Source organism: Pipistrellus hanaki, assembly GCF_964339955.1.
Source record: "Pipistrellus hanaki genome assembly, chromosome: 14".
In the NCBI taxonomy this organism is placed as follows: domain Eukaryota; kingdom Metazoa; phylum Chordata; class Mammalia; order Chiroptera; family Vespertilionidae; genus Pipistrellus; species Pipistrellus hanaki.
The window spans coordinates 12,037,095-12,064,300 of NC_140516.1; the positions used below are offsets into that span (position 1 = coordinate 12,037,095).

General features: G+C 44.1%; 1 protein-coding gene across 15 annotated transcripts in view; it reads left to right on the forward strand.

Annotated features, from left to right (window-relative positions):
- KCNMA1 (potassium calcium-activated channel subfamily M alpha 1) overlaps positions 1 to 18,780 on the forward strand; it is a 669,950-nt gene extending 651,170 nt beyond the window's left edge. For 5 of the 15 annotated variants that reach the window (XM_084903669.1, XM_084903660.1, XM_084903672.1 and 2 more), the window contains 5 exons: positions 294 to 488; positions 2,674 to 2,792; positions 4,557 to 4,781; positions 7,074 to 7,102; positions 13,907 to 18,780. In XM_084903669.1, coding sequence (XP_084759795.1) covers positions 294 to 488; positions 2,674 to 2,792; positions 4,557 to 4,781; positions 7,074 to 7,102; positions 13,907 to 14,061 — 723 coding nt within the window. In that variant the 3' untranslated portion in view covers positions 14,062 to 18,780. The remainder of the gene's footprint in view (positions 1 to 293; positions 489 to 2,673; positions 2,793 to 4,556; positions 4,782 to 7,073; positions 7,103 to 13,906) is intronic. The other 10 variants (XM_084903674.1, XM_084903670.1, XM_084903661.1 and 7 more) reach the window with 4 other exon arrangements.
- The last annotated feature ends 8,426 nt before the right edge of the window (positions 18,781 to 27,206 follow it).

Here is a 27,206-nt window from a genome sequence, read left to right on the forward strand (position 1 = left end):
CAGCCCTGGCAACACCAATGATGGGAAACACCAATCATTCCGACTTTAGCCTTTTAATAAAAATCCTCTGAATTGGTTTTAAGTCAGGCTTTCTTGGCAGAACCAAGTAGGAGAGAAAAATAATGGAATAATTGGAGGCTGCTGTCTTTTCACTTCCCACATAAAATTATTTGAAGAGACAGGCCAGAACTTTAAACAGGAATGCCAAGAAGAGTTGTAATTTGGATGCCAATTGTCGTGACTTTGGGGTGTGTGCCTGAAGGACTTCCCCCGCCTCTCTCCATCTCTTGCAGACATACTTCAACGACAACATCCTCACCCTGATCCGGACCCTGGTGACAGGAGGAGCCACGCCGGAGCTCGAGGCTCTGATCGCAGAGGAGAATGCGCTCCGAGGGGGCTACAGCACCCCCCAGACGCTGGCCAACAGGGACCGCTGCCGCGTGGCCCAGCTGGCGCTGTTGGATGGGCCCTTTGCTGACTTGGGGGTGAGTGTACCATGCAGAAGTCACCTCAGCCTGCTGGCTGGTAGTCGCTTGGTCCGAATGAACGGTGGCAAGCTAAGCATCTGTTTTTTCCTATAATACCTTCTAAAGTAAATAGGAAGTGATGTTTACAGTTTACTGTATATGGGGCCCTGGGCTTTACATGTAATCATTCATTTGGATTCTCATGGCAGCCCTTCTATTATCAGACACTCTAAGGAAACTGAGGCTCGGAGATATGGGAGACTGGCCCTATCAGGAATCTGCATCAGGAACCCTGGCTCCAGAGCCTGTGGCTTAATCATATCCCTTAGGTATCACCAACATGCAGTCAATTCTGGGAACACTTTCAAAGGACCTTGGCATACCTTTCTATAATGATAACACCAACCTATTTAAGCCCAGCTGTACACGAATAGCCCATGAGGAGCTTTTACAAATTACTCCTGGCTATGGTTTCTGAGTTTTGGTGTCTGAATAGGACCCGGGCACTGGTGGATTTCAAAACCCCGCCACTAATTATGTGCATTCACGACTACTGGCCCAACAAATAGCATCTCCTGTGGACCCTTTAAAGTCTCTAATTCCAGATGCAGGTCTTCTAATATCTGAGGCTGGACTCAACCACTCTCCTCCACTCCCTCCCTGCTGCAGGTGGACCGGTGCCAGCACTGGGGCAGAAGTCTGCAGTCTTGACTCGTATTCCCAGCCTACTCCAGGATGCGTTCAAGGGGAGGGGCCACAAGTCTTGAGAACCAATAGACCCACTGCACACACCCTCAAGAAGAGGGTCACTTTCTCCATTTCTTCTGAAACCCCGATACTGACTTGCATTCCATACTAGGTCACTTATGGGCAGGGACCTATTAGACTGGGCTTTTTTGAAAGGCAGCTTCCACAGTTAGTGGCTCTTTTTCTTTACAGCGGGGGTCCTCAAACTTTTTAAAGTGGGGGCCAGATCACGGTCCCTCAGAGAGCTGGAGGGCCGGACTATATGAACTACTAATTCCTACTGTAACACCTCGGCTGCGCTCACTGCCCAAAAAACCTGGCGGGCCGGATCAGACTCCTCTGCGGGCCGCATGTGGCCCGCGGGCCGTAGTTTGAAGACCCCTGCTTTACAGAGAGGAAGGGAGAGAGATAGAGAGCTAGAAACATCAATGAGAGAGAGACATCTACCAGCTGCCTCCTGCACACCCCCTACCGGGGATGTGCCCGCAACAAAGGTACATGCCCTTGACCAGAATCAAACCTGGGACTTTTTAGTCCACAGGCCGACGCTCTATCCACTGAGCCAAACTGGTTTCGGCAGTTAGTGGCTCTTTTAACTACCATCTACTTACTGCTATTTTAAAAGGATCAAGACTTTAAATAATAGTAAAATTGGGCTCTGATATGCCTCCATGGAAATCCCAGTGACAGGAAGGACAATGGCAGTCACTTTATCCCCAGGGAAGTCCTCTTCAGTGCCCTTCCTATAATGATAATACCTCCCTGCAGCCTCCTGGCTGCCTGAAGCCAGCATTGCCCAGTGAGTGAATGTGCTTTCACATTCCACACGGGGCTCCAGACCCTGGGAAGGTGGCTATGAACTGATTAGGCCTGTGAATTCCGGTTATTCAGCCTGCAGAGCGCCAGCTCCTGGGAAAACATTTTCCCTTCCGCTCTTGCCATCTCTGAGGACCGTAAATTGTGCTTTTCACACAGTCCTTACCTGATAGAGTCTGTCGCCATCGTACCTGGTGGGGTCTTTTCTTCTTGCAGGGATTTTAATTATCACTCGAGCAGCTTTGACACCACGGTCAGATCACAGTGACTGCAGCCATGCTGCGGCTACACATAATCACCAATTTGCCGGGCTGGTGTCTTCTCCCCAGCTAGCGTGCATCTGCAACCCTCAAGTTTCACACCCTCCATGTGAGGCAGAGGTGCCTTCTCCTTCGAGCCCTCGCTGCTTACAGTGGAAAGCTAGAGAGAACCGAGGGAAAACCTCATTATTATCAGCTTCCCAAAAAATCACCAATTTGGGGTGTAGGCTGTTAACCACATTGCCTTTTACAGCCACCATCCCCTGGCGCAGACCTTCCAGCTCAGGAGACACCAAAACAAGCCTTCCTGAAAAGGCCCATTCCCCCTGCACCTCTCCCTGCAAGCTGATAAAATGATGCTTCTCTCTGTTGTCTCCCAGGATGGTGGTTGTTATGGTGATCTGTTCTGCAAAGCTCTGAAAACATATAATATGCTTTGTTTTGGGATTTACCGGCTGAGAGATGCTCACCTCAGCACCCCCAGCCAGTGCACGAAGAGGTGAGTATACTCCTACTCCGCTCTCCCACCGAAATGCAGAGACATACATGACCCGTCTGTCCCTTTAGGAAGGCAAAGGCCTGCATACATGCTCTCAGCAAGCACATCACTCTGCTGGCATTCGATCCAGCACTGAGTTTGGAGGTTAGGGAAAGCTTTTTTCTTTCATTACTAATCACAGATGTGAAGACATTGTGGGAAGAACTCGGGTTTTATAGGAGAGTTCTATCCCCTAATTTAGTGGTCGGCAAACTCATTAGTCAACAGAGCCAAATATCAACAGTATAACGATTGAAATTTCTTTTGAGAGCCAAATTTTTAAACTTAAACTTCTTCTAATGCCACTTCTTCAAAATAGACTCGTCCAGGCCGTGGTATTTTGTGGAAGAGCCACATTCAAAGGGCCAAAGAGACATATGTGGCTTGAGAGCCGTGGTTTGCCAACCACTGCCCTAATTACAAACATTTGAATAGAAGCATCTCCTCCAAACTCCAGCCACTGGGATAATTCCGTTGGTACCTAATGTAGAGATATTTCATTCTGCTAGTATTTAAGGTAAATGAATCCTTCGGCATCTCGTAGACGCTTATATTTTTACTTAATACATTTTTAATTGACTCACTCATTTTCTTTTATATATTTCTTTAAGAAAATTATATATTTATCACCACAAGCAGAAAAATGTATGCGAGTTATATTTATCTAATATGTATTAAGATAAATTCGTAACAGCCCCAAATTAAAAGGACATCCTAGAATGATCAAAATCAGTGAGTGTACATATACCCCAGGTAACAGTGCTATAGACTGAGTGTTTCGCAGCTTTGCTTGCATATTAGAATCACTGGGGGTGCCGTTAAAAACAGTACTCAGATTAGTCTGACTTAACCTATCTGGACTGAAAATAAAATTGTTTAATGCTCAGGGATTACTGTGTACAGGCACGGTTGAGAATGCTTGCTGTAGCCAGTGGGTTCTCAAAGCTCACTGAGCATGAGAATCACCCGCAAAACTTGCTAATCCACAAATTGTGGGACCTCATGCCCAGAGAGTCTGATTCAGTAGGTTTGGGGTGCAGTTGCTTAAGAATTGGCATTTTTAAGTTCCCAGGTAATGCGGATATCTCTGGCCTGAGGACCACACTTTGCAAACCACTGCTGTCAATGAAACAGTTATTATTATTATTATTTTTTTTTTAAAGTCATGTCTGGTGTGAAGCAGAGAAAACCTGGTCACATCCAGGAGCACAGTTAAAACAAGACTCATGGACAAGGGGGTGTTCTATTTTCTTCATTTAGTCAAATCCCCACCAAAGTAGATTTTTAAAAGGTAAACTAAGAAGATGCTACCTTCTGGTAAGCAAAGATCCTGGGGTGTGTACCAAGGACTATCAGAACGTTCTAGAATGAAAGACACAGTGCAGTCCATATAACCTCCTATGTGCATTTGGGCTACTCAGGATGGGAAGCAAACCTGACATGGTTGACAGGGGCCCTTAGATCACAGGCAGCAGTTTGGTTTTTCCATTACCGGCATTGATTCGGCCTCTTGGGATGTCAGGATTTATGGCTGGTCTCCTTTGTTGAGATTAAATATTTAGTTCAACTCGGAAGATAACGTTTAAGGCTTTGGACCAACCATCAGTCCACCTTCCAGGGGGTCTGGTAGACCTGGGGAGCCAGGCGATTCTTTCTGATGCAGAGTCAGGTGACATCTCCAACCAGTCCTCCTCACCCTGTGACCTCTCTGTTCTCCCCGGCCAGGTATGTCATCACCAACCCCCCGTACGAGTTTGAGCTCGTGCCGACGGACCTGATCTTCTGCTTAATGCAGTTTGACCACAACGCCGGCCAGTCCCGGGCCAGCCTCTCCCATTCCTCCCACTCGTCCCAGTCCTCCAGCAAGAAGAGCTCCTCCGTTCACTCCATCCCGTCCACAGCAAACCGACCGAACCGACCCAAGTCCCGGGAGTCCCGAGACAAACAGAAGTACGTGCAGGAAGAGCGGCTCTGATATGTGTATCCACTGCCACCGTGTGTGAAACTGTATCTGCCACTCATTTCCCCAGTGGGTGTTTCCAACAGTAACTCTCCCCGTTTCCCCCTGTAGTCCCCCCCCCTTTTTTTTTTACACATATTTGCATATGTATGATAGTGTGCATGTGGTTGTCATTTTTATTTCACCACCATAAAACCCTTGAGCACAACAGCAACAAAGCAGAAGGACCAAAAGTTATTTATGATTCTAGGGGGACAATAACCTAAAGGCAGGCTCCAGCCCTAAATAGCTCACTGTGGGAACGAGGTCGCAGATTAGCGGAGCGCTCGGCAATCCCTGAAGTGAACTAGTTAGGGAAGTTGATGTAGAAGAAAAGTGCAGTCTGACTTATCGGGATGATCAGGGTGCTTTGGGTTTTGATTTCGTTCTTGTTTTCCTTCCTTCCTACCTTTCTTATATATACACACTCATATATACACACATGTTTATTTGAAACAAGCAACCAGTAGAATGTTTCCACTCTCTGGGCCGAAGGATCTCGAAGCTTTTGCAAAGCTTTCCCCATTTGTGTATGAGATGTTAAGTCTCTGCTTGTTGTCAGAGCACATCTGAGGTTTTTTAGCTCCTAACCTGGGGCTTCAGGCCCAGAGCTGGCTTCCTTGGGGAGTTCAGATGAGCATTTCTACCCTCACGGTGGAGGAAAGAATCGTATTCCATTTGTGGATCTATCAAATTCTAGTCATTTAATTTAAGTGCAAAGAGGTTTGATTGCATATTAAATTGTTATTCTGTCTCCTTACGCTGCCATATGAATAGTTATTTTTTTTTCCTTTCCCTTTTGACATTTGGGATGAAAAGCCATATGTATCATAAATATCAGATGTAAGTCATTAAAAACTGCCTTCCTGGGACTTTTACATCTTTTAAAAGGTGAATTACTTACCTTATGTACAGAATAAATAATGCTCCGGAAAGAGCAAGTATTTTTCCACACATTCTCAGGGGACCTTTTTACTCCCCTCTGTTTGATTAGCTAGGGCCCCCATGCCTGGTAGGAGCGAGGGCTGGGGCCACGGTGCCGAGAGAGGAAGATAAAGCCAGCAGCAGATCATTGTTTCTTAGGAGCCAACATGCTAAATAAGTCGAAATGTAGGAGGATGGAGCCACAGTTGACTCACAGAGACAAAAGCCAGCTACCACCTTCAACTGTTGGTACAGCTGCATGACGCTGGCTGTCCCACAGCCGAGAGCTGGTGGGAAAAATTCCTCCTCATCAATTTCTTAATCATAGCCAATTCACGTAGGCCAGCGAAGGGCAGTCATAGGCAACTGCTCCTTGTCACTTTGAGCTGGGGAGGAGGAGGAGGAGGAGAGTACAACAGTGAGCCAAACACATTTTGGTATAATTATTTTTTTTCTTTTGTTTTCTTTCTTTCTTTTTGTCAGTTAGTAAGCATGAGAGGAAAGATAGAAAAATGCCCTCTTTTCAGTACACAGTTGTCAGGAGTTTTATGCATGCAAATCACGCTTTAGGCAGTGCGGTAGTTGTTACAAACCGGCCATCCACCTTAACCGAAGTCTTACGCAGATGGGCTAGCCCTGGGCTGGTAAATACATATTTAACATGTTTACTTAAAAAAAAAATCCCATCCAACAGCAGAGGGGTGGAGGGGAGGAGGAACATGTCACAGCTGTACCATCTCTGAAAAGGTGTTTTTATGGTGAATGGTTTGGTTTAGAGTTTGGATGCCCTGCTCCCCCAAGCATGGTAGTTTTGGAGATTCGCTTGCTGTGTGAATTGACAAGCACTTTTACTGACAAAATGGTGAGGCTCAATCAGAACCTGGATCCCCACACCAAAGGCAGTATTCAAACCAGTGAAGGGGTGGGGGATAACTGTATACATGTATATTACAAAGCCCTATGAATGGAAGGTTTTCTTTTCCAAATTATTTTTGTCCCTAGATATTGATTTATATATTATGTATAATTACCTATCTTTTTTATATATAACTATATAAATATTTCTCTATATATACACATATATACACATGTGTGTATATATATATGTGTGTATACACACACACACACACACACACACACACACATGCCCTAGTTTTGGATCATGAAGACCTCTCCATGCCTTCTTTGCAAAGGAGGCTATCAAGTAATGCCCTCAGAACATTTATAACTATAAGAATGTGCCAGTTAAAGTGCTCAACAGGAAATATGACAGTTTAAAAGCCTTGTAAAACTCACATAGCTTACTTCTCTCTCTAAAGTGCAACAAGGATGAATAGAATGGGCCAAGGTATGACAATTAATGGTTCTGCATGACCTAGCCACTGCTGGGGGTTTTTCTTCTATACCGTTGTCCTTGTGAAAACTTTTGTGACATTAAAAAAAAAAAAAGGAGTTTCAAATTTTATTCTGTTATTGGTTTGTTTATTTTTATTTCTATTGTTCTGTTTGTGGTTTTCTTTCTTTTGTTTTGCTTCCCCCCCCCCTCCCATTTTCCCTCCTTCCCTCTCCCCTCCTCCTCTTCCTCCCTCCACTTTCTAAATTGCTCAGCGCAATGAGGCTGTGCTGCTGCTACTGCTAGACCCTTTAGAGTTTGTTTTGGTGTTCCTGGGTTTGGGGTTGGGTAATTTGGGGGGAACTTCTCTCCATCTGGCTTGCCTTTAAATCTGCACGTGGCCTCCCTGCCCACCTTGGTACCTTGCTCCAAGTTCAAAAGCATTTTCCCATCAAGAAACCCAGCTTCCTCCACTCCTCCCCCCATTTACCACCACCCCAACCCAGCCCCCCATCAGTCTGTCCACATCTCTGTGTTTATCTTGGCAAGACCTACTAAATCGAGGGATGATGCCAGGTGATAAACTTTTCTGGAAAATATTTGCAGTACTCCATTTGGCAAACCTGCTTCTCGGGTAATATTTCATCCTCCTTGCGATTAAAACCAGGAGGGTTATTGATGGCAAAAGCATTGGTCTCCTTGATGTTTGATCAGTGTGATCCCAAATTAAAACTGTGCAACTGTATGTAGCAACTCAGTGGCTCAAACCCAGTTATCTGGGGGCCAACGATTCAGTCTCTATATTACCCAGGTCTCTCCTGCCACCTGCCTTTCAGACATTTGTTACATTCCAACCAGAGATTGGGCAGATAGAGAGAAGTAGATCTAAAATGCCTTTTATATGCAATCTGTTATCAGCTCTGATGAGATGATATTGTGATGAGAATGCAGTGGAACCAGACTGTGACGTGAGATGACACTGGGGGTTTTTCCTGGACTTGGGCACACAATTGAGAGTTGACTATACTTGGGTAATGAATATAATCAGTGATGGAAAAGGTATAATTATTATTACTTCTATTTTATTAGCCAAAACGACTATACTATATTTTCCTCCATAGGACTAAGAGTCTCTTCCATTGTTTTCTGTTGACCCCAAACTTCCCATTCCTCCTTCAGATTCTCCTAGGGAGGAGACATACAAGTTTTATGTCTCTCTTCTCCCCTCAGCCCCCTAAAAAAGAATCTAGTAGGTAAGGGTAGAAAGTGAGTTATGCGAAGAGAACATATGTGCATTTGAACAGAGCAACAGGTCGAAGCTCAATTACCTGCTCCATTCTAGAAGGGAAGCAATTTGTAAGCCATTCAGGCCAATTTGCTTTAGGTTTCAAAAGGGGTAAACCTTAAAAGTAAATGGGTAGACCAGGAGGCTTCCACAGCCTCAAAACTCAAATGATAATGAAACCATCAACATCCCTAATGATTGCTACTTGGGGTCCTTCCTGAAGCCAGTTCAAATGGCTTAAGAGAAAGCTGGACCCCTGTGTGTATATTTATATTTATACCACAGTCCAGAAACGTCTCAAATTCTATTATAAACACTAAAAATTGTGCCCCAGAACTTAGCTCACAATAGGTGCTCATTACATACTTTGAAATACACTGACCTTAGACATTTTTATGTCTTTCATTATTTTATAAACTATCTCTACCCCATTGGCTTATCTTAAAAAATACAACAGATGCCAGTAGGTGCCCTTAGGATGCTGCTGTGCTGTTGGCACTTTCTTGGGCTGGGCACCCAGTGCCTGGGAAAAGGGAACAGTCCTGCGAGCTCAGTGAGCGGAGATGGACTGTGTCTTCTGCCAGCATAGCCAAGATCCCAGGTGACCAGGAAAACCTTTTGCCCGGCTCTTCTTCAGCATGGGAAAAGCCTAAAGGTGTCTGCATCCCAATAGAGATAATTAGATCCACCTGCCCGGTTCCTATAGCAACAGGCTCCTGAAGGAGGAAGAGAAGAGCACAGAAACTTGGGGCCTGTGGAAGTCCAGACAGGGTAAAAATCGATGTCTCAGCCAGCTCCTTGCAGCCAATCCTGCTTTGTCAAAACATGATAAAGAAGTAGCTGTGGGCACCTGTCACTAACCTGGTTGCCTGTCTCCCACCAGGAGGCTGCACATTCATTCCTTGGGGAAGTGAGAGGGATTATCTCAGCCACCTGCCACCTGAAAAGGAAGAGTGTGAATTCCGCCCTCCAGGCCTGGAGGGTCAGGAAGGGCAGTTTGCTCTGCCCTGGCAAAGGCAGCATTAGATTTTCAGGAAGAGGAGGCAAATGCAGTCGTAGTGGACAATTGCAAAGAAGTGAGATAGTTTTCATAAATTGCTCTGGTGCCGGTACACAATGACTTTCATTTCTATAAAATAGCCACACTCTGCCCATGGAGATGAAAGGAGACTGTGTGACTGTGTGGGTGGGGTCCCCTGGGAGCCTGGGGGTCTGTAAGACAGAGGGTGAATGCCAAACCTCCTCTCAGAAACGGGAAATGTGAAACCACACAGCATCACCTTCGAAGGCTGCACTCCTTGTTAGCTCTTCCTGTCCTCAACCGCTATGTCTGTCCAAATGGAATCTTTTTCTTTCATTCCCTTTCTCTCTGAACCTCAGCTTGTGACACGGTGAGAAGAGGGGCAATTATTCCAAATGCCTCCCCTGTATCATCGTCTCTCCTTTAATGCATTCTCCTCTGGGGAGCAGTTATGTGAAAAGGCTAAATCCCACAGCGCTGACAACCCACGGAGCCAGCAAAGAGACTCAGTTTTCACAGTGCAGCCTGTCTCTCTGCTTCTGGGAGCCCAGCAGTAATGTCAGCCCAGATCGGGGGCCTTCCCCTCCGTAGCCTAATATTCTGGTGGCTGGAGGAAATGCTGACCCTATTCTGGACCCTTGAGTCTCAGTGATGAAAGTAGCAGGGGGAGATGGGGATGATTTGCGGGTGGGGTGCCTGTGGAGCAAAAGCCAATATTTCAAAGATGCAGGGACCAGAGGAGGGTGTGAGCCCTGACTTCCCCAGACAGGTCACCCCTGCTCCTCACCTTCCATAGGAAGACTACCCAACTAAACCCTCCTCTGTTGTCTCTATTGCCGCAATCCTCATTCTTCACATCAGAGTGCCCTCCTCCCACAATTTATATACCTCAGTTCTCTACTCCCAGCTCATTTGCAGTTATACTGAAAAATACTTCCCATCCTATGTAGCAGCGATGTAGATGCTAGTGGTATTCTTGTGTGAAAGATGCAGAATCTGAGGGATAGGTGTATTCATTGTTACCTAAGTAGGAAGCAGCAGAGTGGAATGCAAAACTTAAGTCTATACATTGTGCTACTATGGTATAATGTTTTGCTAATGTTACTAATAATTGCTAATAACCTTAACAGCTCACACTGACTTAACCTGCTTCTGGACTTGTAGTAAATGATTCATAGACCCCAGTCCCTTTTATCCAAGCCATAGCATTAGGACAATCCTATATTAGGCCCCGTTTTACAGAAGAGAGACTAAAGCTAAGACACATTTTCTAATAACTTGCTCAGAGCCATGCAACTAGGATGTGAGTGAGCCGGGTCCATCTGAGCTTAACCTACTGCCCCATGCAGACACATCATGGCATGGCTGGTCTGGAGAGGGGGCATCCACCAATGGCAGTGCAGCTCCCTTACCAGCATCTCTCTTCAGCTACTTCCAGGTTTCATCTGGCTCTACTGGGCCACTTGCCACAGATGGTACAATGTCACTCCCGTCCTCACTCCAGCGGGTCACCCGTGTGCTCCCAGGGAGGCCCCCAGCACTCGTCCTCAGGAAGCTGATTAACAAGCGGGGCTGCTCTTCTCTGGCAGCGAGGAGGCCCCCTCAGTCAGGCCTATTGCCCTTCTCATCTTAGGGATGAAATGCAGTTCCGGAAATCTTTCTAGCACGTGGGCCGAGGCAAGGACAGGAGATACACATGGGGATTTGAATTTATCCTAGACCCCCACTTCATCACGCTTTTGAATTTCTTCCCTGAACACCTTTCCTTATGGCCAATTTTGTAGCCACCCATGGTCACGGTTTCTTTTATGGAAGGCAAGATTCACTAAACCAGGGTGTCATTGTCATACTTGAAAACTCTCTCCACTGAAGCAGAAAGGCTGGCGATCAAGTGTTTGTGCTACTGAAGCCCTTTGGGAGAAGCTCCTCATGCAATGCCCCCGCCCCAGACAGTCCAGTACAGCGCTCAGATCATTGGCATATTTCCACTTCCTCCACATCCTAGCTCACCAAGTCTCCTCCCAAGTTGAAAAGCCTGTGTCTCAGGCACAAGGAGACCTCAGCTTGCCTCCCGGATGGGCGTTAACACAACTTTGTCAAAGCCCAATGGTCAAAACACAGGGGCCACTCTTCTTAGAATGCTCCTAGGGCGAGACATTTAAAATGAAGGAGAAAGCGGATTACATGGGGAAATAATTCTTTCTTACAGGCAGCAGAAGGAAATTGATATTCTCTGCTGCCGTGAAAGGTCAAAACGCCAACTTTGAATTGAACTGTAAAGACTAAATTCTGAACAATTATTGTCGGCAGCAGCTGTAAAAATTTCAGCAAATTGCAGCTGTCTTAGGTCTTTCACCCAGAAGACCTACTTGCTTTCTTGTGCAGAGTTCACTCTCCCTTCCAGCCTGGCAGTGAGCAGCCTAGCACTAAATCCCTTTGCCAAACCAGTCCACATGGTGGCCCAGGCAAGCGGCGCTTCTCACATCATCTTTACACATAAACCGCTGGAAAAAGTCATAGTTTGAAATTGTTTCAGCGGTTTGGCAATGCTTTTAAAACATGATAACCATCACACTTTACTCCTCTCTGAAAGGTTAGTTTAATCGTAGATCACAAAAAAATTGGTTTCCACAAATGCATAATGGTTCATCTATGTCACACTTGAACTAAATGGTTTTTTAAATGGAGCTGAAATTATTTTGATGTGTACACAGTCCCGGGTTTCTATACAACCTTTTTTAACCAGCCCATCAGGAACCTTGCCTCGAAAGCCTCATTAATAATTCAGATGTGCTGATGACTTTAAAAGATCTATGGAATTGAAGCTCAGGAAGAAAGAAAGGAGGAAAAAAAAAAGAAAAAAAACTCCGCTTGACAAAAAGATAAATGAATGTAGAAAGAAGCTGTAGGAGTCTGGCAAGCTGTAGATCATCTCAGAACAGATTGTAACTTTATCATTCTGTCAGGGGGAATAATTTAAAGCACTTAATCAGTTAGCTTCGCTGTGAGGATGTAGCATTATGAATTCCTATCGTCCAATCTGTTCAAATCAAAGTGAACTTAATTATAATAGGTGGGAGAGCCAGAGCAGGAGAGAGGGGGGTAAGAGAGAAGAGTCCGCTAGGCAGGAAGCTTTCTGGGGGGTAGAGTGAGCTACTGAACAAAGGGTAGTGAGTCAGCTTGCACCAAGGCACCCCTCCGGCCCCCCAGATCCAGCCTTAATGTTGACATCGAGGGCTTGGTGTACTTGACACAGAGACAAAGTATAGACCAAGGAGAAATAAGCCAAGTGGCCATCAGCTAAACATAGATGCTGGACACACATGCGCTTGCACACACAGCCCCCTCTGTCATGCCAGGTGAACATTTTTTGTGAACATATCAGTTTAGAACCACCGACAAGGCAGTTATGAATTGCTCTGATAGGCAGAAAAGGCGGCTGGAGCGGTTACTGTCTCTACAGCAATGGGTGAGCTTGAAAGCTGCTCCCTTTTTTTTTTCTTATCCTAAGCCACTAAAAGGAGGCATGTGATTCCCAAGTTAGACTGTCCTATTTGCCCAGAACATACACATGGCCTCTTTTCTAGAAAATTTCTATCTGAGAAAGAACTGGGGTGAAGGCTAAGTCTTAGAAACAGGCATTGACTTGCTAAGAGGAAGCCAGGCCATTGCATTGCAGCCGGGCCCTGAAAATGCTCCAACTCAGCATTCTTCCTCTGCCATCTCTGCTTCCAGGGTGGAAATGAAATGCCAAGTCTTCCTTGAGCCCCCTTGTCAACAGCTTGGGTTAGTATAGTCAGCTCAGACAATGCCACTAGGAATTCTTTTCATAACTTTATACCAACACCCAGTTTTCTTTCTTGAACTTTCAAAGTCCTCTGAAAACATTGGTTGCTATTCTACTCTATAATCTCAGTGGCCAGCAAAATCTATGGGCTCAACTTAAGACCCTCAAAACTGGCTTGCAAACAAAACAGAAGGAAGGAACAATTGAGATACAAGTTGAAGTGTGCTTTTGACAAGCAAAGCTAAATGCAGACTGAGAGACTGAGACCCTGCGTGAGATTCTACATCACTCACTCTGAGGCAGAGACAGTGCTCCTTACGTTCACTCAGATCGATTGACGCCCAAATCACTCCTCTGATAAGATAACTATACCTAGTAGTTGATATATTTAGCATCTTCTTCCCACCAAAGCTTTTCCGGTCACTAAAGGAACCCCAGAGAACATTACCAGAGTTTGCTTTCCAACCCCTCTGTATTCTCTGAGGTTCCCCCTGGTGCCTCAAGTCCTCATGGCCCCTTGGTCATCACTTGCTATGGCAACAGAGGTATGTTTCAGGTTCTGGGGTTCTCCCTACATTGCACTGTCTCTCTTAGCAATGACTTCATTGTCAGCTTCTATCTATTGCCTTTTTGCATTTTTCTATGAACTTTCCAAAAGCTTTGCCCTAGAACTAATTAAGCTTCTCATTTCTCCTTCTTGTTCTCTATCCATTTTTTGCCCTTTAGCAGAAAAGAAATGGTTTACAGATGAACCGGATAATGCCTATCCCAGAAACATTCAAATCAAGCCCATGAGTACCCACATGGCTAACCAGATCAACCAATATAAATCCACAAGCAGCTTGATTCCACCAATCAGAGAAGTTGAAGATGAATGTTGACTCCCAGGAGACCAGAACTATTTTTTTAAAGCCTGACAAACTTCATAAATGGTGATGTGACTTTTCTTCCTCTTACACACTGAATCACTGGTGGAAACCTTAGGATAAGTGAGATTTGCAAGAAAGATAAAGTAGACAGATCTTTCTCTTTGTCTGCCTTGAATATTGCTTCCATGTATTTTGGAGAAGAAAATGATTTCATTTATAAATGAATATACTAAAATAGTCATGTATAGTCTCTAGCATTTTAAATTATTTTTATTTATTAGAAAGAAAATATATTTTTTCTTTTTTTTTTCATTGTCAAATATCTTCCCTAGATCTATACAATGCAAAATCAAAATGAATATGTGGCCAGACTCCTGAATGCGTATTTCTCTTTTTTCTCTCTTTTTCTTTTGGGAGAATGATGGTCACCACCACGATTAATTTTAACGAGAGGAAATGGATTATTTAAAAAAAAAAAAAAAGAAGAAGAAGAACTTCTAATGGTTCAATGATGTAAACATGTATTTTAGTAAATTCAAAAAAGAGATGAAAGGGGACAGGTGAATTCCCTGGATGGGTGTGTACTTTGGCTGCACTGACACCAGCTCTTAATAAATGGAAACGTTTATTTTCACAGTTGAAAGTCATATTTTTGTAGTTTTAGTTTTCTTTCTGTATTTCTTATCCCTTCGTTCATATACTTAAAGGGAAGACCTTCTCGCAGCTTTTCTACAATTGCCAGGTCAGGTTCAGCCAGCCACTGGCAGCCCAGAGCGTGGTGAGCACGCTGGCATGTGGACACTGAGGGCCAGATGCACAGGAGAAGTGGCTCTGCCTATTGTCCTAGTGGTGGGGACTCCTCAGCTGTTAGCTTCTCACTTCATAGCTCGGAACCACCCTTGCAAGTGATTTCAACCATGAAAGCGTCTAGGGAGGCTTTCCCCATGCCCCAAGTCTCAGAGATTTTAGCCTGAAAGTTTGTAAACACTAATGAATCATTTTGTAGGATGTGATACTACACTCATTCTTTTCACTGAATTTTTGTTTGAAAGCCTGATATTTTCTATAACCAAGGAGATGACTTTTGCCAGATTTTAGCTCTTTGGGCTTGCTTTCAGTCGCTGGGACAAAAACCCACAAACTTGTTATAGCAATGTGAAAATTAGTAAACAAAAGGAAAGCAATGAATGCACTTACAACGGACTGTTGGGAAGGGCCTTTCAAATTTACCAGCAATGAAATCAAACGTATGAGCCACTTCAAACTGTGGTCAAAACTCATTCTAGCCACCAGACACAATCCCCACGTCCTGGAGCCCTGCTGTCGTTTGCATGCCCAGTGTACAGTGGTCCCGGCAGCTGTTCTATTCCAAACGACGGAGCAAGTCTTTTAATTTCAAAATTATCCATCTTTGATACAGTCAGCAGGGTCCCTGGAGAAGCATGGATGTGATAGTGATTTTTTATTTTCCTTGAAAATGTAAACTGTGGACACTTGAAGAAACCAAACTTACCAAAATACCCCCGCAAAGTCCCATACTATCTATCCCATTAATTCTTTAGGCCATGATCCTGTGGTACTAGTGCGTTAGTGCAAATCTGATCAGAGGCAAGCCATGCGGTCACCATGGAAACATAGGCCCACTAAGTCCTCCAATTACAACATAGGTAACACCAGCTTCCGCTTCTGTCCACTCCCTGCGGAGCCAACGTCCTCGTGCTTGTAGGCGCCGTCCTGAAGTGACTTGTCAGACTGTGTTGTCACATTCTGTAGCCTTAGCTCTATAAAAGTATTGTGAATATAATGTATGTCCAATTGGGTTGTTTAAAAACTACTTATAACCAATTGCTAGCCCACTCAGCAGACTAAAATGACGTCAGCAGTCCTTATTCAGGCTTCTAGGCATCTCCTGGTTTCCATTGTGGGGCGGATCTCTCTTTGGCTGGGATTTGACAGCTTCCCCGGGAGCCGGGCCTCCTTTTGCACATGATTTTGCATTGGACTCTCTCAGCACATTCACACCAAGCCACGCTCTTCTTTCCTTCATGAACCCTGGTGGACTCTTCCCCACTCATGTTCCTGAAAATCCTTTCTGAATTTGTCCTATTTGGTCTCCTCCGGTGGGTGATGGTGGCCGCCTAAATGTCCTCAGAGGAACTTAGGTCCCTGAGCCCCCTGCCCACTGACCTCTCCTCCTCCAGCCACACCAGTCAGTCTGAAAGCAGTAAACTCCCTGCCCATCATGGCCAGTGACTGGAATCTGAACTTTTTTTTATTTTTTTAACTAAAAAGCTAAGATGGTTTTCTACAGCAAAGGAGTCCCTCCCAAATACTAATTAGTGGGAATCCGTTTTCTTCTAAGGTGGAGCAGGAAGCTCAAGCTGTTTGCCTTGGGAATAATGAATTGGCCAGAAGAAAAAAGCAAGCATGTGTTTGAGGAGGTGTGCAAAATGATTGGTTGGTCGCTCCTTAGACAAAAGCTGCTTCCTGGTAGGCTGGAAGTGAAATGGAAACAGAAGCAAGACTGAAGGGTCCCCGAAGGGCTCCAGGAAACCAGAGCTTCCAGGCTTGTTTCTGTTCCTTGAACCCTCTGTCCCTGAGGGTGTGCTCATTCCACCTACCAGGGCAAAAATTTATCTTTATGGATAAATTCAGGATAGAGCAATGATGGTCATCATTGGTACAGTCAGTGTCATAAGGCTCTGTCTAATCTGCCATCCTAGCTTGCGGTTCAGAAACGCTGTTTTACCAAACTAAAGATTCTTGTGTGCTTTGGAAATCAAAGGCTCACCAACAGGCTATTTATAAAAACAGGAAGCACCTACTTATAAAGGCCATCATCACCTTCATCATCTTTCTTTCTAGGAATGCTTTCACTTTGGTCTGAGAAATTTTATATTTTAAAACATCACCTTGAACCAATAGAAAACATCTTAAGTAAAAGTGATTGTGACTAAGGCATGGTGGGGGAACACTCAGACCTCTTTCCTTTGAAAGGTTGGGACATCTAATGATGTACTTTGTACAGAATGTAACTGAAGACTTGAAATTAACTGAAAATTCAAACTGTTTGAGATTGGAAAGGGGGGAAGTGAAAAGGCATAAGAAAATTGGGCATATGTGCATGTGAAAAGGCGAGAGTCCAACTTTCCTACTAATGGTTTAATTGAGGATTCTAGAGCTACATCTGCTAGTAGATGGGTTATGAAAATGTCCTTGAGCTCTCTGAGTCTCAGTGACCGCTCTGTAAATGAGAGTGATTCATCTCGATGACTCTAATGTCCCTTTCAGAGCTAAGGGAACAGGATCTAAGTGAGGAGTGGGAGCGTGGGACCCAGCCTTTGGGGACAACTTGTGTTCTGGGCTGTCAGGATGGTCCTCCTCGCTGCATCTCCCAGGCAGCACTCCTGAGGGAACTGTGCACTTTCTGCTCTGGGCACACAGCAGTTAGGTTCGTTCTTTACACTTTGGAGTCTCTTAAGGCTCAAAACACAAATTTCAAAATTTAAATACTCTTGGAACACATCGGTTAGATTTTCTGTGTGTTCCTAAGGTTTTCTTTGCAATCTCATTACTGCTTGCCTTTTTTTTCTTGGTTCAAGGTTCAGTTTTGGTCAATCCCTCCATTTCTAATCCATATCTCCAATTTCCAATATGTAGTTATAGGCTCATGAATACTGGATTTCTGAAGTTTTCTTCAGTTTTTATTTCTGCAAGGGTATCTGGGCTTTAGGAAGTAATTAATCTTACTTCTCATTTTATTCCATATTCTCTGTTTATTTGATTTTTTTTCTTCCATTAGTACACTAGCTATCTCTTTGCTACTTGCATTAATAAGTCTAATTTCAATATATCATTCTTCATTGTGAAAGAGAACCTCAGTGAAGGAAACAAGAAAGGAAGGGGTAAAAAGAAGAAGAGATTAGAACAAGAGAGAAAAACAAAAAGAACACCAAACCAATTGACTGAGATGTGAACTTCTTACTCATAGGAGTTGGAATCTATTCAACTTGGACATGGAGTTCCAGTCAGAATCTGCTCACTTTCTCTTCTGTCTATGTTATATTCTGTTCTTATTTGCTGCCTTTGCAGTGGTGGTAAAATGACCAATCATCAGACCTCAGGAAAGGGCAAAGGCCCTTTTAGGGTTTTTAACTCATCCTCTTTTAAATACAGAAGGAACTGAGAATTCACTTACAACTCACCTGGCAAATTCCCTTTGTGTCCCTTTTTCACTCTGCCCATGTTCCTGAAGGGCATTTTTTTTTTCCATTTAGAACAGGTGAATTAACATTTAGATCCCATGTTAACTGGAAGAAGTGAGGTAGCCCTTTGGGTTTATTTATGAAAAAGTAGTAATTAGAAATGATTTCTAGCTGGTTTGTATTGACGTGGCCATATTGGTTGTTTAAGTGAAGTCTGTTTTGATTGGTAGTTCCCCTTGCTGTACCAGTTGTTAATATTTTAAAAATCTCCATACAACAATTCAAATACTTTAATCCTATTTCCCAAGGAACTGCAGAGCCTAATTTTCCATTCCTATGATAAGCTTGCTTGGAACAACATGTACAGAGAGAAATCAGGCCACATGTCCGAAGCAGCAGCCCTTTGTCCCTACAACAGTCAAAGGCTTCCTGATATCACAGCCTCACAGGGTTAGACTGAGAGGCCATTTTTAGATAGGTTATCTGAACCAGACCTTCCTTTTTTTGCCTTTTTTTTTTTTTTTTTTTTTGCAAGAAAATTAGCCTGAGAATTCCATATCTAGAGATAGTCCAAGCTCAAGACATTCATCAAGGAGCTAGGAAGAAAGAACCAAAACATAAGGGTATAAACAGCACTTTAAAGTGCCAGCCAAGTGCACGTATGTTATGGCAAGGGATAGTGCTTTGGGTTGCAAGGAGAGCGAGGTTGCATTGGCCTATGTGGGTTGAGAAGATACGGAGGAATATAGTATTTGATGGCTTTGGGAGGTATTTCAATAGGCGATAAGTGACTCGAGAAATGTGGAGTGTGAAGGTTTTCCAGGGAGAGGGGGCTTAATGGGCCATAGCTCATTGATAAGAATGTGATTTCAATATATAGATCATTTTTACTACAGTGACAAGTTCACATAGGGGAACTGAGGAAAACTAGGATGAGATCTCCTAGAAGGGGCTAGAGAGTAAACAGTTTTGAGGGGCAAGCAAAGAGGTTGAGACTTGGTTTAAAAAGTTCTAAACAGAGCCGAAACCGGTTTGGCTCAGTGGGTAGAGCTTCGGCTGCGGATTGAAGGGTCCCGGGTTCGATTCTGGTCGGGAGCATGTACCTTGATTGCGGGCATATCCCCAGTGGGGGGTGTGCAAGAGGCAGCTGATTGATGACTCTCTCTCATCGATGTTTCTAGCTCTCTATCTCTCTCCCTTCCTCTCTGTACAAAATCAATAAAAATATTTTTTTTAAAAAAGTTCTAAACAGAGAATGATAAGCACTAGTGCCTGTGTGGTGTCGGGCAGGAAGTTCTGAGATGTCAGTTCTTCCTGGAAGCCCTAAGACTGTGACGAGGGCTGAACCCATTCTCAATGGCGTTGAATTCTCAGGGTGGACTCGCCAAGTCAAATCTCAACATTATGAAGCTCCCGTTTCCTCCACTATGTGTTAGGCATCCTGATAGAGATGTTTAGCTGGAGTTGTAGGAGCTCCTGTGTGGGCTGGGGGTCGGGACAATGACTATAGTTCTAGAAGAGGTTCTTTATGAAAGGAACACTGAATTTGGACCTCAAGGGAAGCACCATGTGGAGGAGTAAAGAAATGTTGGATTCGCCCAGAGTGGAAGAAGATGAGAGCTATAAATAAGAGAAGGTCTTACAGGCATGAAGAGTGAGGAGCTGAGGAGAGGATTAGGGAAGACCTTGGCGATTGGCACGTTGGGTCCATAGCAGTGTTTGTAAAGTAGGAAGAATGGCTGACTTCTCCAAAAGAGGAATTATGAAAAATCAACTGGCAGACAACTGTTAGGGGCCACACCCATTATTTTAGAGGCTAAAAGAAACAAAATAAGTAGACACTCTTGGGGTAAGAGATCTAGGATACTCCAGATTCAGAAAAATGGAAAACCTGAGAGGGAAACTTTCAGATAGAGAGGGTGAGTCATCTACATGGTTGGAGGTGAAGAGTATCCGAGATGGAGTAGCAAAAGGACTCACTTGACAAGGCCAGGAACCCTATGAAGCTGTCTTTATCCCCAGAGCATTCATGAGGCCTGGCTCAAGGTAGACAAGCAGCCACTGTGTGTAGCTTTGGGCTCCATGGCAGTGGAGTCAGATGCTCTTCAAGGTCACTGGCATTCTTCCTGGAGAAGTCAAAAGAGAGGGATCTTGAGGTGGGCCTCTTCTCTCACTTCCCTGTTCTTGTCACCCCATTGTTTCTCACCCCCATACACCACCGGAAGCACTGGTTTCAGGGAAGCTTTGGTGTCAGGGTTCTTAAACGCTATACTCACTTCGTTTTGGTGGCTTTTCTACACAGGCAGCACAGAGTTTTTTTCTGACCTGGTGAAACTGATCTTGATTTCTAAATAGATTTAAGAATTCTTAAGTTTCCTTTGGTCTATTTAGCCCTTTGAGGATTCTGTGTTTCTCCTCCACCTTGTTTTTCCCCAGAGCAGGGATGACAGTGTCATCAAAGCCCTTCAGTGTGTCGGCCTCAGGCTGCAGTTCTGGGCCCACTGCTGAGGATCTTAGCAATGTGGACATGGCCCCCGGCACAGGCCTGCCAGAGGCAACCAGACTGTCCTCACATGGGACTCGGGGTCAGTGTGAGAGGGCAGCCAGCAAGTAAGGGAGCCCCGCCAGCAGGATGATGGCCCCTCACTTCCACCCTGACCCCCAAGAGGCCTGCTCCCCTCCCCTCTTACTGCTGAGTATAGCCTGAGACACATTTGACGAGAACTGCAATATTTCAGACATAAACCGAGATCTGCCTGAAAATCCTAATTAAAAATGTTCCATTTCGAGGCAGCAGGATCATACCTGCCTAAAACTTCTGGCCCACTGCCCACCACTCACACCCAAAGTAAAGAAATTCCCCACCTCACACCCAAACCTGCACTCAACATTTCTTCAGGGGACAAAGGAAAATCGGTACACTTACACCGAGGTCAGCCGGCATGTTCGTGAAGGAAAAGGAGCATGGCTTATTCATCTGTGTTTCAAACTTTCGCTGGTTGGCATATGATTGTGATGATAAAGTAACGGCTGTGACCGAGCGGGAACTGGGGGAAAGGATGAATGCTGGTGCTCTGAAATGATCTACCCAACCGTCATCTGTAACAACCAGTGATCACTCTCTTGTCTTGTAAAAAGGGTTTGTACATAACTTGTACATGGTTTCATTTTGTATTTTTCGCAGATTAAAAATTTATGTATTTGTGTTCTAAAAGGAGTGTTTCTTGTGTCTCTGTGGCACCCACATGGCCGTGGGGTGGGGTGGGGGGTGAGAGTGACAAAGTCCCTGAGTTCCCCACAGGTTGCTATGCTCTCTAGGGTAAAGGCAAAGCTGGGCACTCATAGGATCTGTGGGCTTGCCTTTCCAGCTTTGATTACAAGTAGACCCCCACCTCTCCAAGGACTCTGTGAGAGGTGCCAGCCCAGGACTGGAGTGGGCAGTGGGGAGAAAAGAGCCAGTCATTAGCTGTGATGCCTAAGAGTCCCTATGGAGTGGGCACCACAGGCTCCCGCAGACCCCCCAGCATTCGGGCCTCTAGAGAAATGGGCAGCCTTCGGAAAGGCTCTTGAAGACCTAGATCGCTACTTTCTCAGCCAGCTGCAGCCACCTGCTTCCAGGCTACTCACCCTCTCTTGACATCCGCACAGCGGCATCCTTCCCCCATGTTTAGATGATGCAAATCAGGGCAACCTGTGAAAGACTGACTCCTCCACCCCATCATCCACAACAGAGCGATGGACAAACATCATCTCAAGACAAAAATGGGACCTCTTAAAAATGACTGCTGCCAGTTCAGGGCCATGATTGAAATCTTATGCAGAATCCTGTGAATCAGAACTCTTTCAGGGAGGCTGGCTCCCCAGGTTAAGGCTGGTTCATCCTGAAGGAAGGGAGAAAAGCCTTCCGAGTTCTTTGTAGGCGATGCTTATAATGTGGTGACACCATGTATTCTAGAGATTCTCATTCGTTCATCAGCCAAGTATTTACTGAACAGCTATTGCATTTACATTTCTCTCCCGGGAGCTGGGAACACAGTAGTGAACAACATCATGATCCCAGTCTCTGGTCTGGGGAGAAATGGAACCAACAAATACACAGGTTATTGTCATGTATTAAAAATTGATCTATGGGTGAGTACAGTATACCATTGGGGACACATAAAGACAGGCACTTAGCCATTTGAAGAACAATCTACCAATTGATTGATCCTTTCGAAAACAAACCCCTGTTCTACCTAAGCCAATACCAGCCCAAACCAGAACTCATTCATTCACAGGGGTCAGCAAAAGCAGGCTTACCTGTCAGAATGTGCCAATTCCTGACAATCTTTGCACTCTGGTCTCTCAACTTGCCTTTTCCAATATTTGCTAACAAATCTGAATGTTGTTGGGGAATGTAATTGCAGAGCATATGGTCCCCATTAGTTAGGCAAACTCCACTGCCAAATTCGGCTCCAAGGAAGGAGTCTGCATAAAGGATGAAGTATTAGGGAAAGATAGACAGTGACAGAGAAAGCAAATAAAAGAGATGAGACAGTGAGTTACAAAATAGCAGGCTCCCATCTGCAGCACAATGAATGTGGAACATATTTTTCTATTTGTTGAGAAAACAATATATGTGAATTTGTGCTAAAATCTCCCTGTGGCAAAAATCAAAGTAGACCATTCACCAGAATCAATGTTAACTGCTTTGCAATGTCAGATAAGATAGATTCTGCCTGGGAGAAAAACCGGGGGGTTGGGGGTGGAGGGAGAGCAGAATAGACAATGTGCAAAGTAAATAAAGCATGAAACATCAAAATGTAAATACGGGCTCACCGCTATTTTAAATGGTAATGGACCAGGCCTTGGAGAGAAGAAACAGAGCCTCATACTTGCTAACCTTCCACATGCAGAGTCTGAAAAGAGAGGCTAAAAATCAGAGATTCAAAGCATCAACAAAGACACAAAGATCTGGAAAAGATGGCTGAGCAAGGTGGGAGCAAGCGGTGTCTTGGAGCCAAAGACAATTCCCTGTCCAGAGCAGCCTCTGAAAACTGTGGAGAAAGCAGACCAATACCTGTGCCCAGACCCACCCTTGCAGCTTGGCCTGCTCTGTCAAAAGAGCTAATGTAGGCACCTCACACCCACTGCCCACCTTAGGCTCTTTGGTTTCAGTCCATTATAATTATCTCACCCATTCCTAATTGGACAGGTTTTTTTTTCAATGCAATTTATCTTAACCTGGTCTTTGCAAATCAACCAGCTTTGTTTTTGTAGAATCAACACTCTTTTTCTTATACTTCCATTGCTATTTAGTTAAATTACATGTGCCAATAGCAAGCACGAACCCTCAGACAAGCCTGGGCCTGCTGGTACCCTCAGATGGTGAACGCACTGGGAGGCAGGTGGAGTAAGGAGCAACCCACGGGGCATAAAATGTCAATGCAACACTGTGCCGCACCAGCACAGCCAAGGGTTCAGCGAGCCTGAGCGGGGGCCATGAAGGATGGAGAAATGATAGACATAGAGAAAAAGCTGGGTCTAGGTGCATCTTCTGTGACTGGCTGAGGCCACAGAACAGATCCAGACTGCAGAGCTGAGCCTTTATTTATAGTCATGGGACAAACAAGGTAATTTACAATGTTTTTGTGAGTTTCACTTGTTTGGGCAGCACTTGCTGCCCCTCCCACAGCCCATTAGATACCCAAGAAAGATCTAGGGAACAGTCACAAGATCAAGGTTAATTATGCTTAGAGGACTGTGCCCTCCAAGCTGGGGCTTGTTTGTGACTTTGCCAGCAGGTCAATTTGAGGCTTAACGGTATAACCACTTCCTACACACCACAGAGATCAGGGAAGGTGTCCGCAGGAGAGCATCAGCTCAGCCAGCTAACTGAGGAGAGGGGTTCTAAAGGAAACAACTAGAAATATCCATCAGTGGAGGATGAGTTAAGTGAACTTATTCATCCATTCAGTGGAGTACTAGGCATCCAGTAAAATGGATCAGGTCAATTTATGTGTATAGGGGTTGACAAACTATGTCTCATAGACCAAATGTGGCCTGCTGACGGTTTTGTAAGGAGAGTTTTGTTGGAACACAGCTGTGGCCATTCATTATATATCATCTACAGCTGACTTCCTGCTGTAGCAGTGGAGATGAGTAATTGCCACTGGGACTGTATGACATGTAAAGCCTAAAGCATTGACTAGTTTACTTTTCACAGAAAATGTTGGCTGACTCTTGGCCTACTCTGCATACAGGGAGAAAACATAATATAGTATAGTAGGACCCTATTTCTGTTAAGTGATCAAGTATAGCTTGTGCATTTATTAAAATTTAGAAGAAAAAAAGATCAAGCCATAAACAGGGATTGGCAAGATAGGGCAAGAGGCAGAGGGGGAAAATTAAGAGACGTGTAAGGTATTTGTGCTCTTCACTTAGACACTTCTGTTTTGTTCAAATTTATGTAGATTGGACATGAATAATTAATTATCATTAAAAAAATGATTAAATTACTTCTTTTTAGGAAACATAAATAACTAAGGGCCCAGGGCCGCAGAGGATGTGAGGAGCTTTACCAGAATGGGAAAGAAGGTCTGCTCACTCCATAGTCCATCCAGCGCTCCGCATTCCCGATTTCCACGAGTCGTACACAGCGGGCAAGCAGGAGACACAGGGACATTTTCTCTACGGTCCTGTCTTTGCTGCAGTTGTTGGGCTCTGGACCCGCCAGGCTAGCAAGCATGTGTCTTATTCACCACAAACTGTTCTTCCGGTGATTGCATATCCAGCAAAGGCAGCCCTCTCTGTGCTCCCGCAGGAGGAGCTGCAGCTCTGCGCTGCCAAACCCCAAGCTCCAAGGCCCTGCGCTCCCCCGGGGTCCACTGGGCAACCCCTGTCTGGATCATGACCTTATTCTATATCAGTCTTCTTATCAAAAATCTTCTCAAGAAAGGATATGCCTTTCAAAGGTCTTCGTTCATTCATTCATTAGAACAAAAGCGAATGAATTAAAATAGATCATGCCTGCTAGTGGCACACATTTAAAAAGTATACATTTAGTAAACAATGAAAGTAAGCCTCCTTCCTATTCTGTCTCAGTCACTGAGCTCCACTCCTTATAGACAATCATGTTTCGTGTTACTTTTGCACCTTCCAGAAGTAGTTGATGTATATTCAAGCAGGATGCAAGAATAGCATCCTGTACATTTTATATAGACTTTGTATGGTTTTGTAAAAACAATATAATGTTCAGATTGTTGTTATCTTTCTAAGTGTTACATATTCTCTCTCCCTCTCCCTTCCTCTCTAAAATTTTTTTAAAGGGGGAAAAGTAATTTATTTAGCCTTTCTCTTACCTACTCACATTTAGGTTGTTCCTCAGTCTTCTCTTTCACCCACAGCCTCAGGGAACATCCTGTGCGTATATCTTTGTGCACAGATGTGAGTATAGCAATAGGATAAATTCCCAGAACTGGAATTGTTCTGTCATTTTTAAAAACACTTTAATTTATTTGATACTGGCAAATTATCTCCCCCAGAGGGTGTCTTAAATCATAATTCTACCATCTATCACGGAGTCTCTGGTTTCCATACCCTCTTCACCAGGGGATAGTATATTAACCAGGATGCTTTTGACTGCAAGTAACAGCATCCCCAGCTAAGTGTGGCTAGGCATGCGTGTCCATCATCTGATAAAGGAGAAGCTCAGGGGGAGTCAGGCACGGGCTGGATGCAGAAATGTGCCCTCTTTACCAGGAGTCTCGGTGCTCTACGTTTTGGTGCTCCACTGCTTCAGCAAGCTCATGATGTCGGTGCTCATGGTCAAACAGTCACTGCAGTCACTTTTGCATTCACATCAGGCATGACTGTGTCCTGTGCAAAACAAGAGGGCGTTTTCTCTATGGGACCTTTTTCTTACAGAGGAAACATTTCGGGAGGCACCTACTAGTATACTTCCCTTCAGGTCCCATTGACCAGGATGGGGTTCTGCACCCATCTCCCCAAATAATAACCAGAAAAGGGTCTGAAAATTATGTGTTTGTCTTAGAGCCAGCCTGGTTTACCTGGGTTAGACTGGGAGTGGGACCACCTATTTCATTAGTTGAGTTGGAGATCAAGCAAGCAAACAAACAAAAGCAGTGATGACAGAGCAGCCACCAGATAGCGGGCCAATCTGAGAGTTGAATTCATAAATTATAAACAAAGTTAAAGTAGCCTTTCATATTTTTATTGCCAACTTTTTCATTTATGTTTTTTTCTTGTTGACTTTCCCATATAATTTATTTTAAAGTTATATATTTCTTTAATTTGTTCATTAAATTTCAAAAATAGTACATGCTCAACCACAAACAATGACAAGAGAATGAAGTAAATGTTTCACACTATTTTATCCTGTCAACCCTCTCAATTGTGAAAGCAATGTTAAGATATGGAAAGATGTAAAATTATGTAGAGAAATGTTTAATTTTTTCTTTTTTGCAAAACAGGCCTCATACTATAAATATGAATATGCAACCTGCCTTTCTTTATTAAAATATAGAAATAATTATAGACATAAATTTAACTTATCCTTTTAAATATTAATTTATAGTGACAAAAAGATACAGAATATTACTATTCTGTGTTATGCATATACCTAAGTTTAGAAGCCACTCACTTTTAAGACATTCAACTTATTTCCTTTTTCTCCAATATGGAGTTTCCTTCCTTCTGATGGAACAGGTGATGCTGTCCAGAGGAGACATCATTGAGAAAGTAGATGGAATCAAGACAGAGGCCAAAACTAAGTCTTAAGAATTGTGGTCTGTCGATTAAAGTTTTCCCCTTGTTCACAAAAACAGCAAACAACCCTTGACTATATCAAAGAAAAAAATATGCTTTCAAAGGATAACCATTGGTATAAATAAAAAGAGTATATTGTTGAAACAGTCACTCCTAAGAAACAACTTATTAGGCCTAAAATTTTGC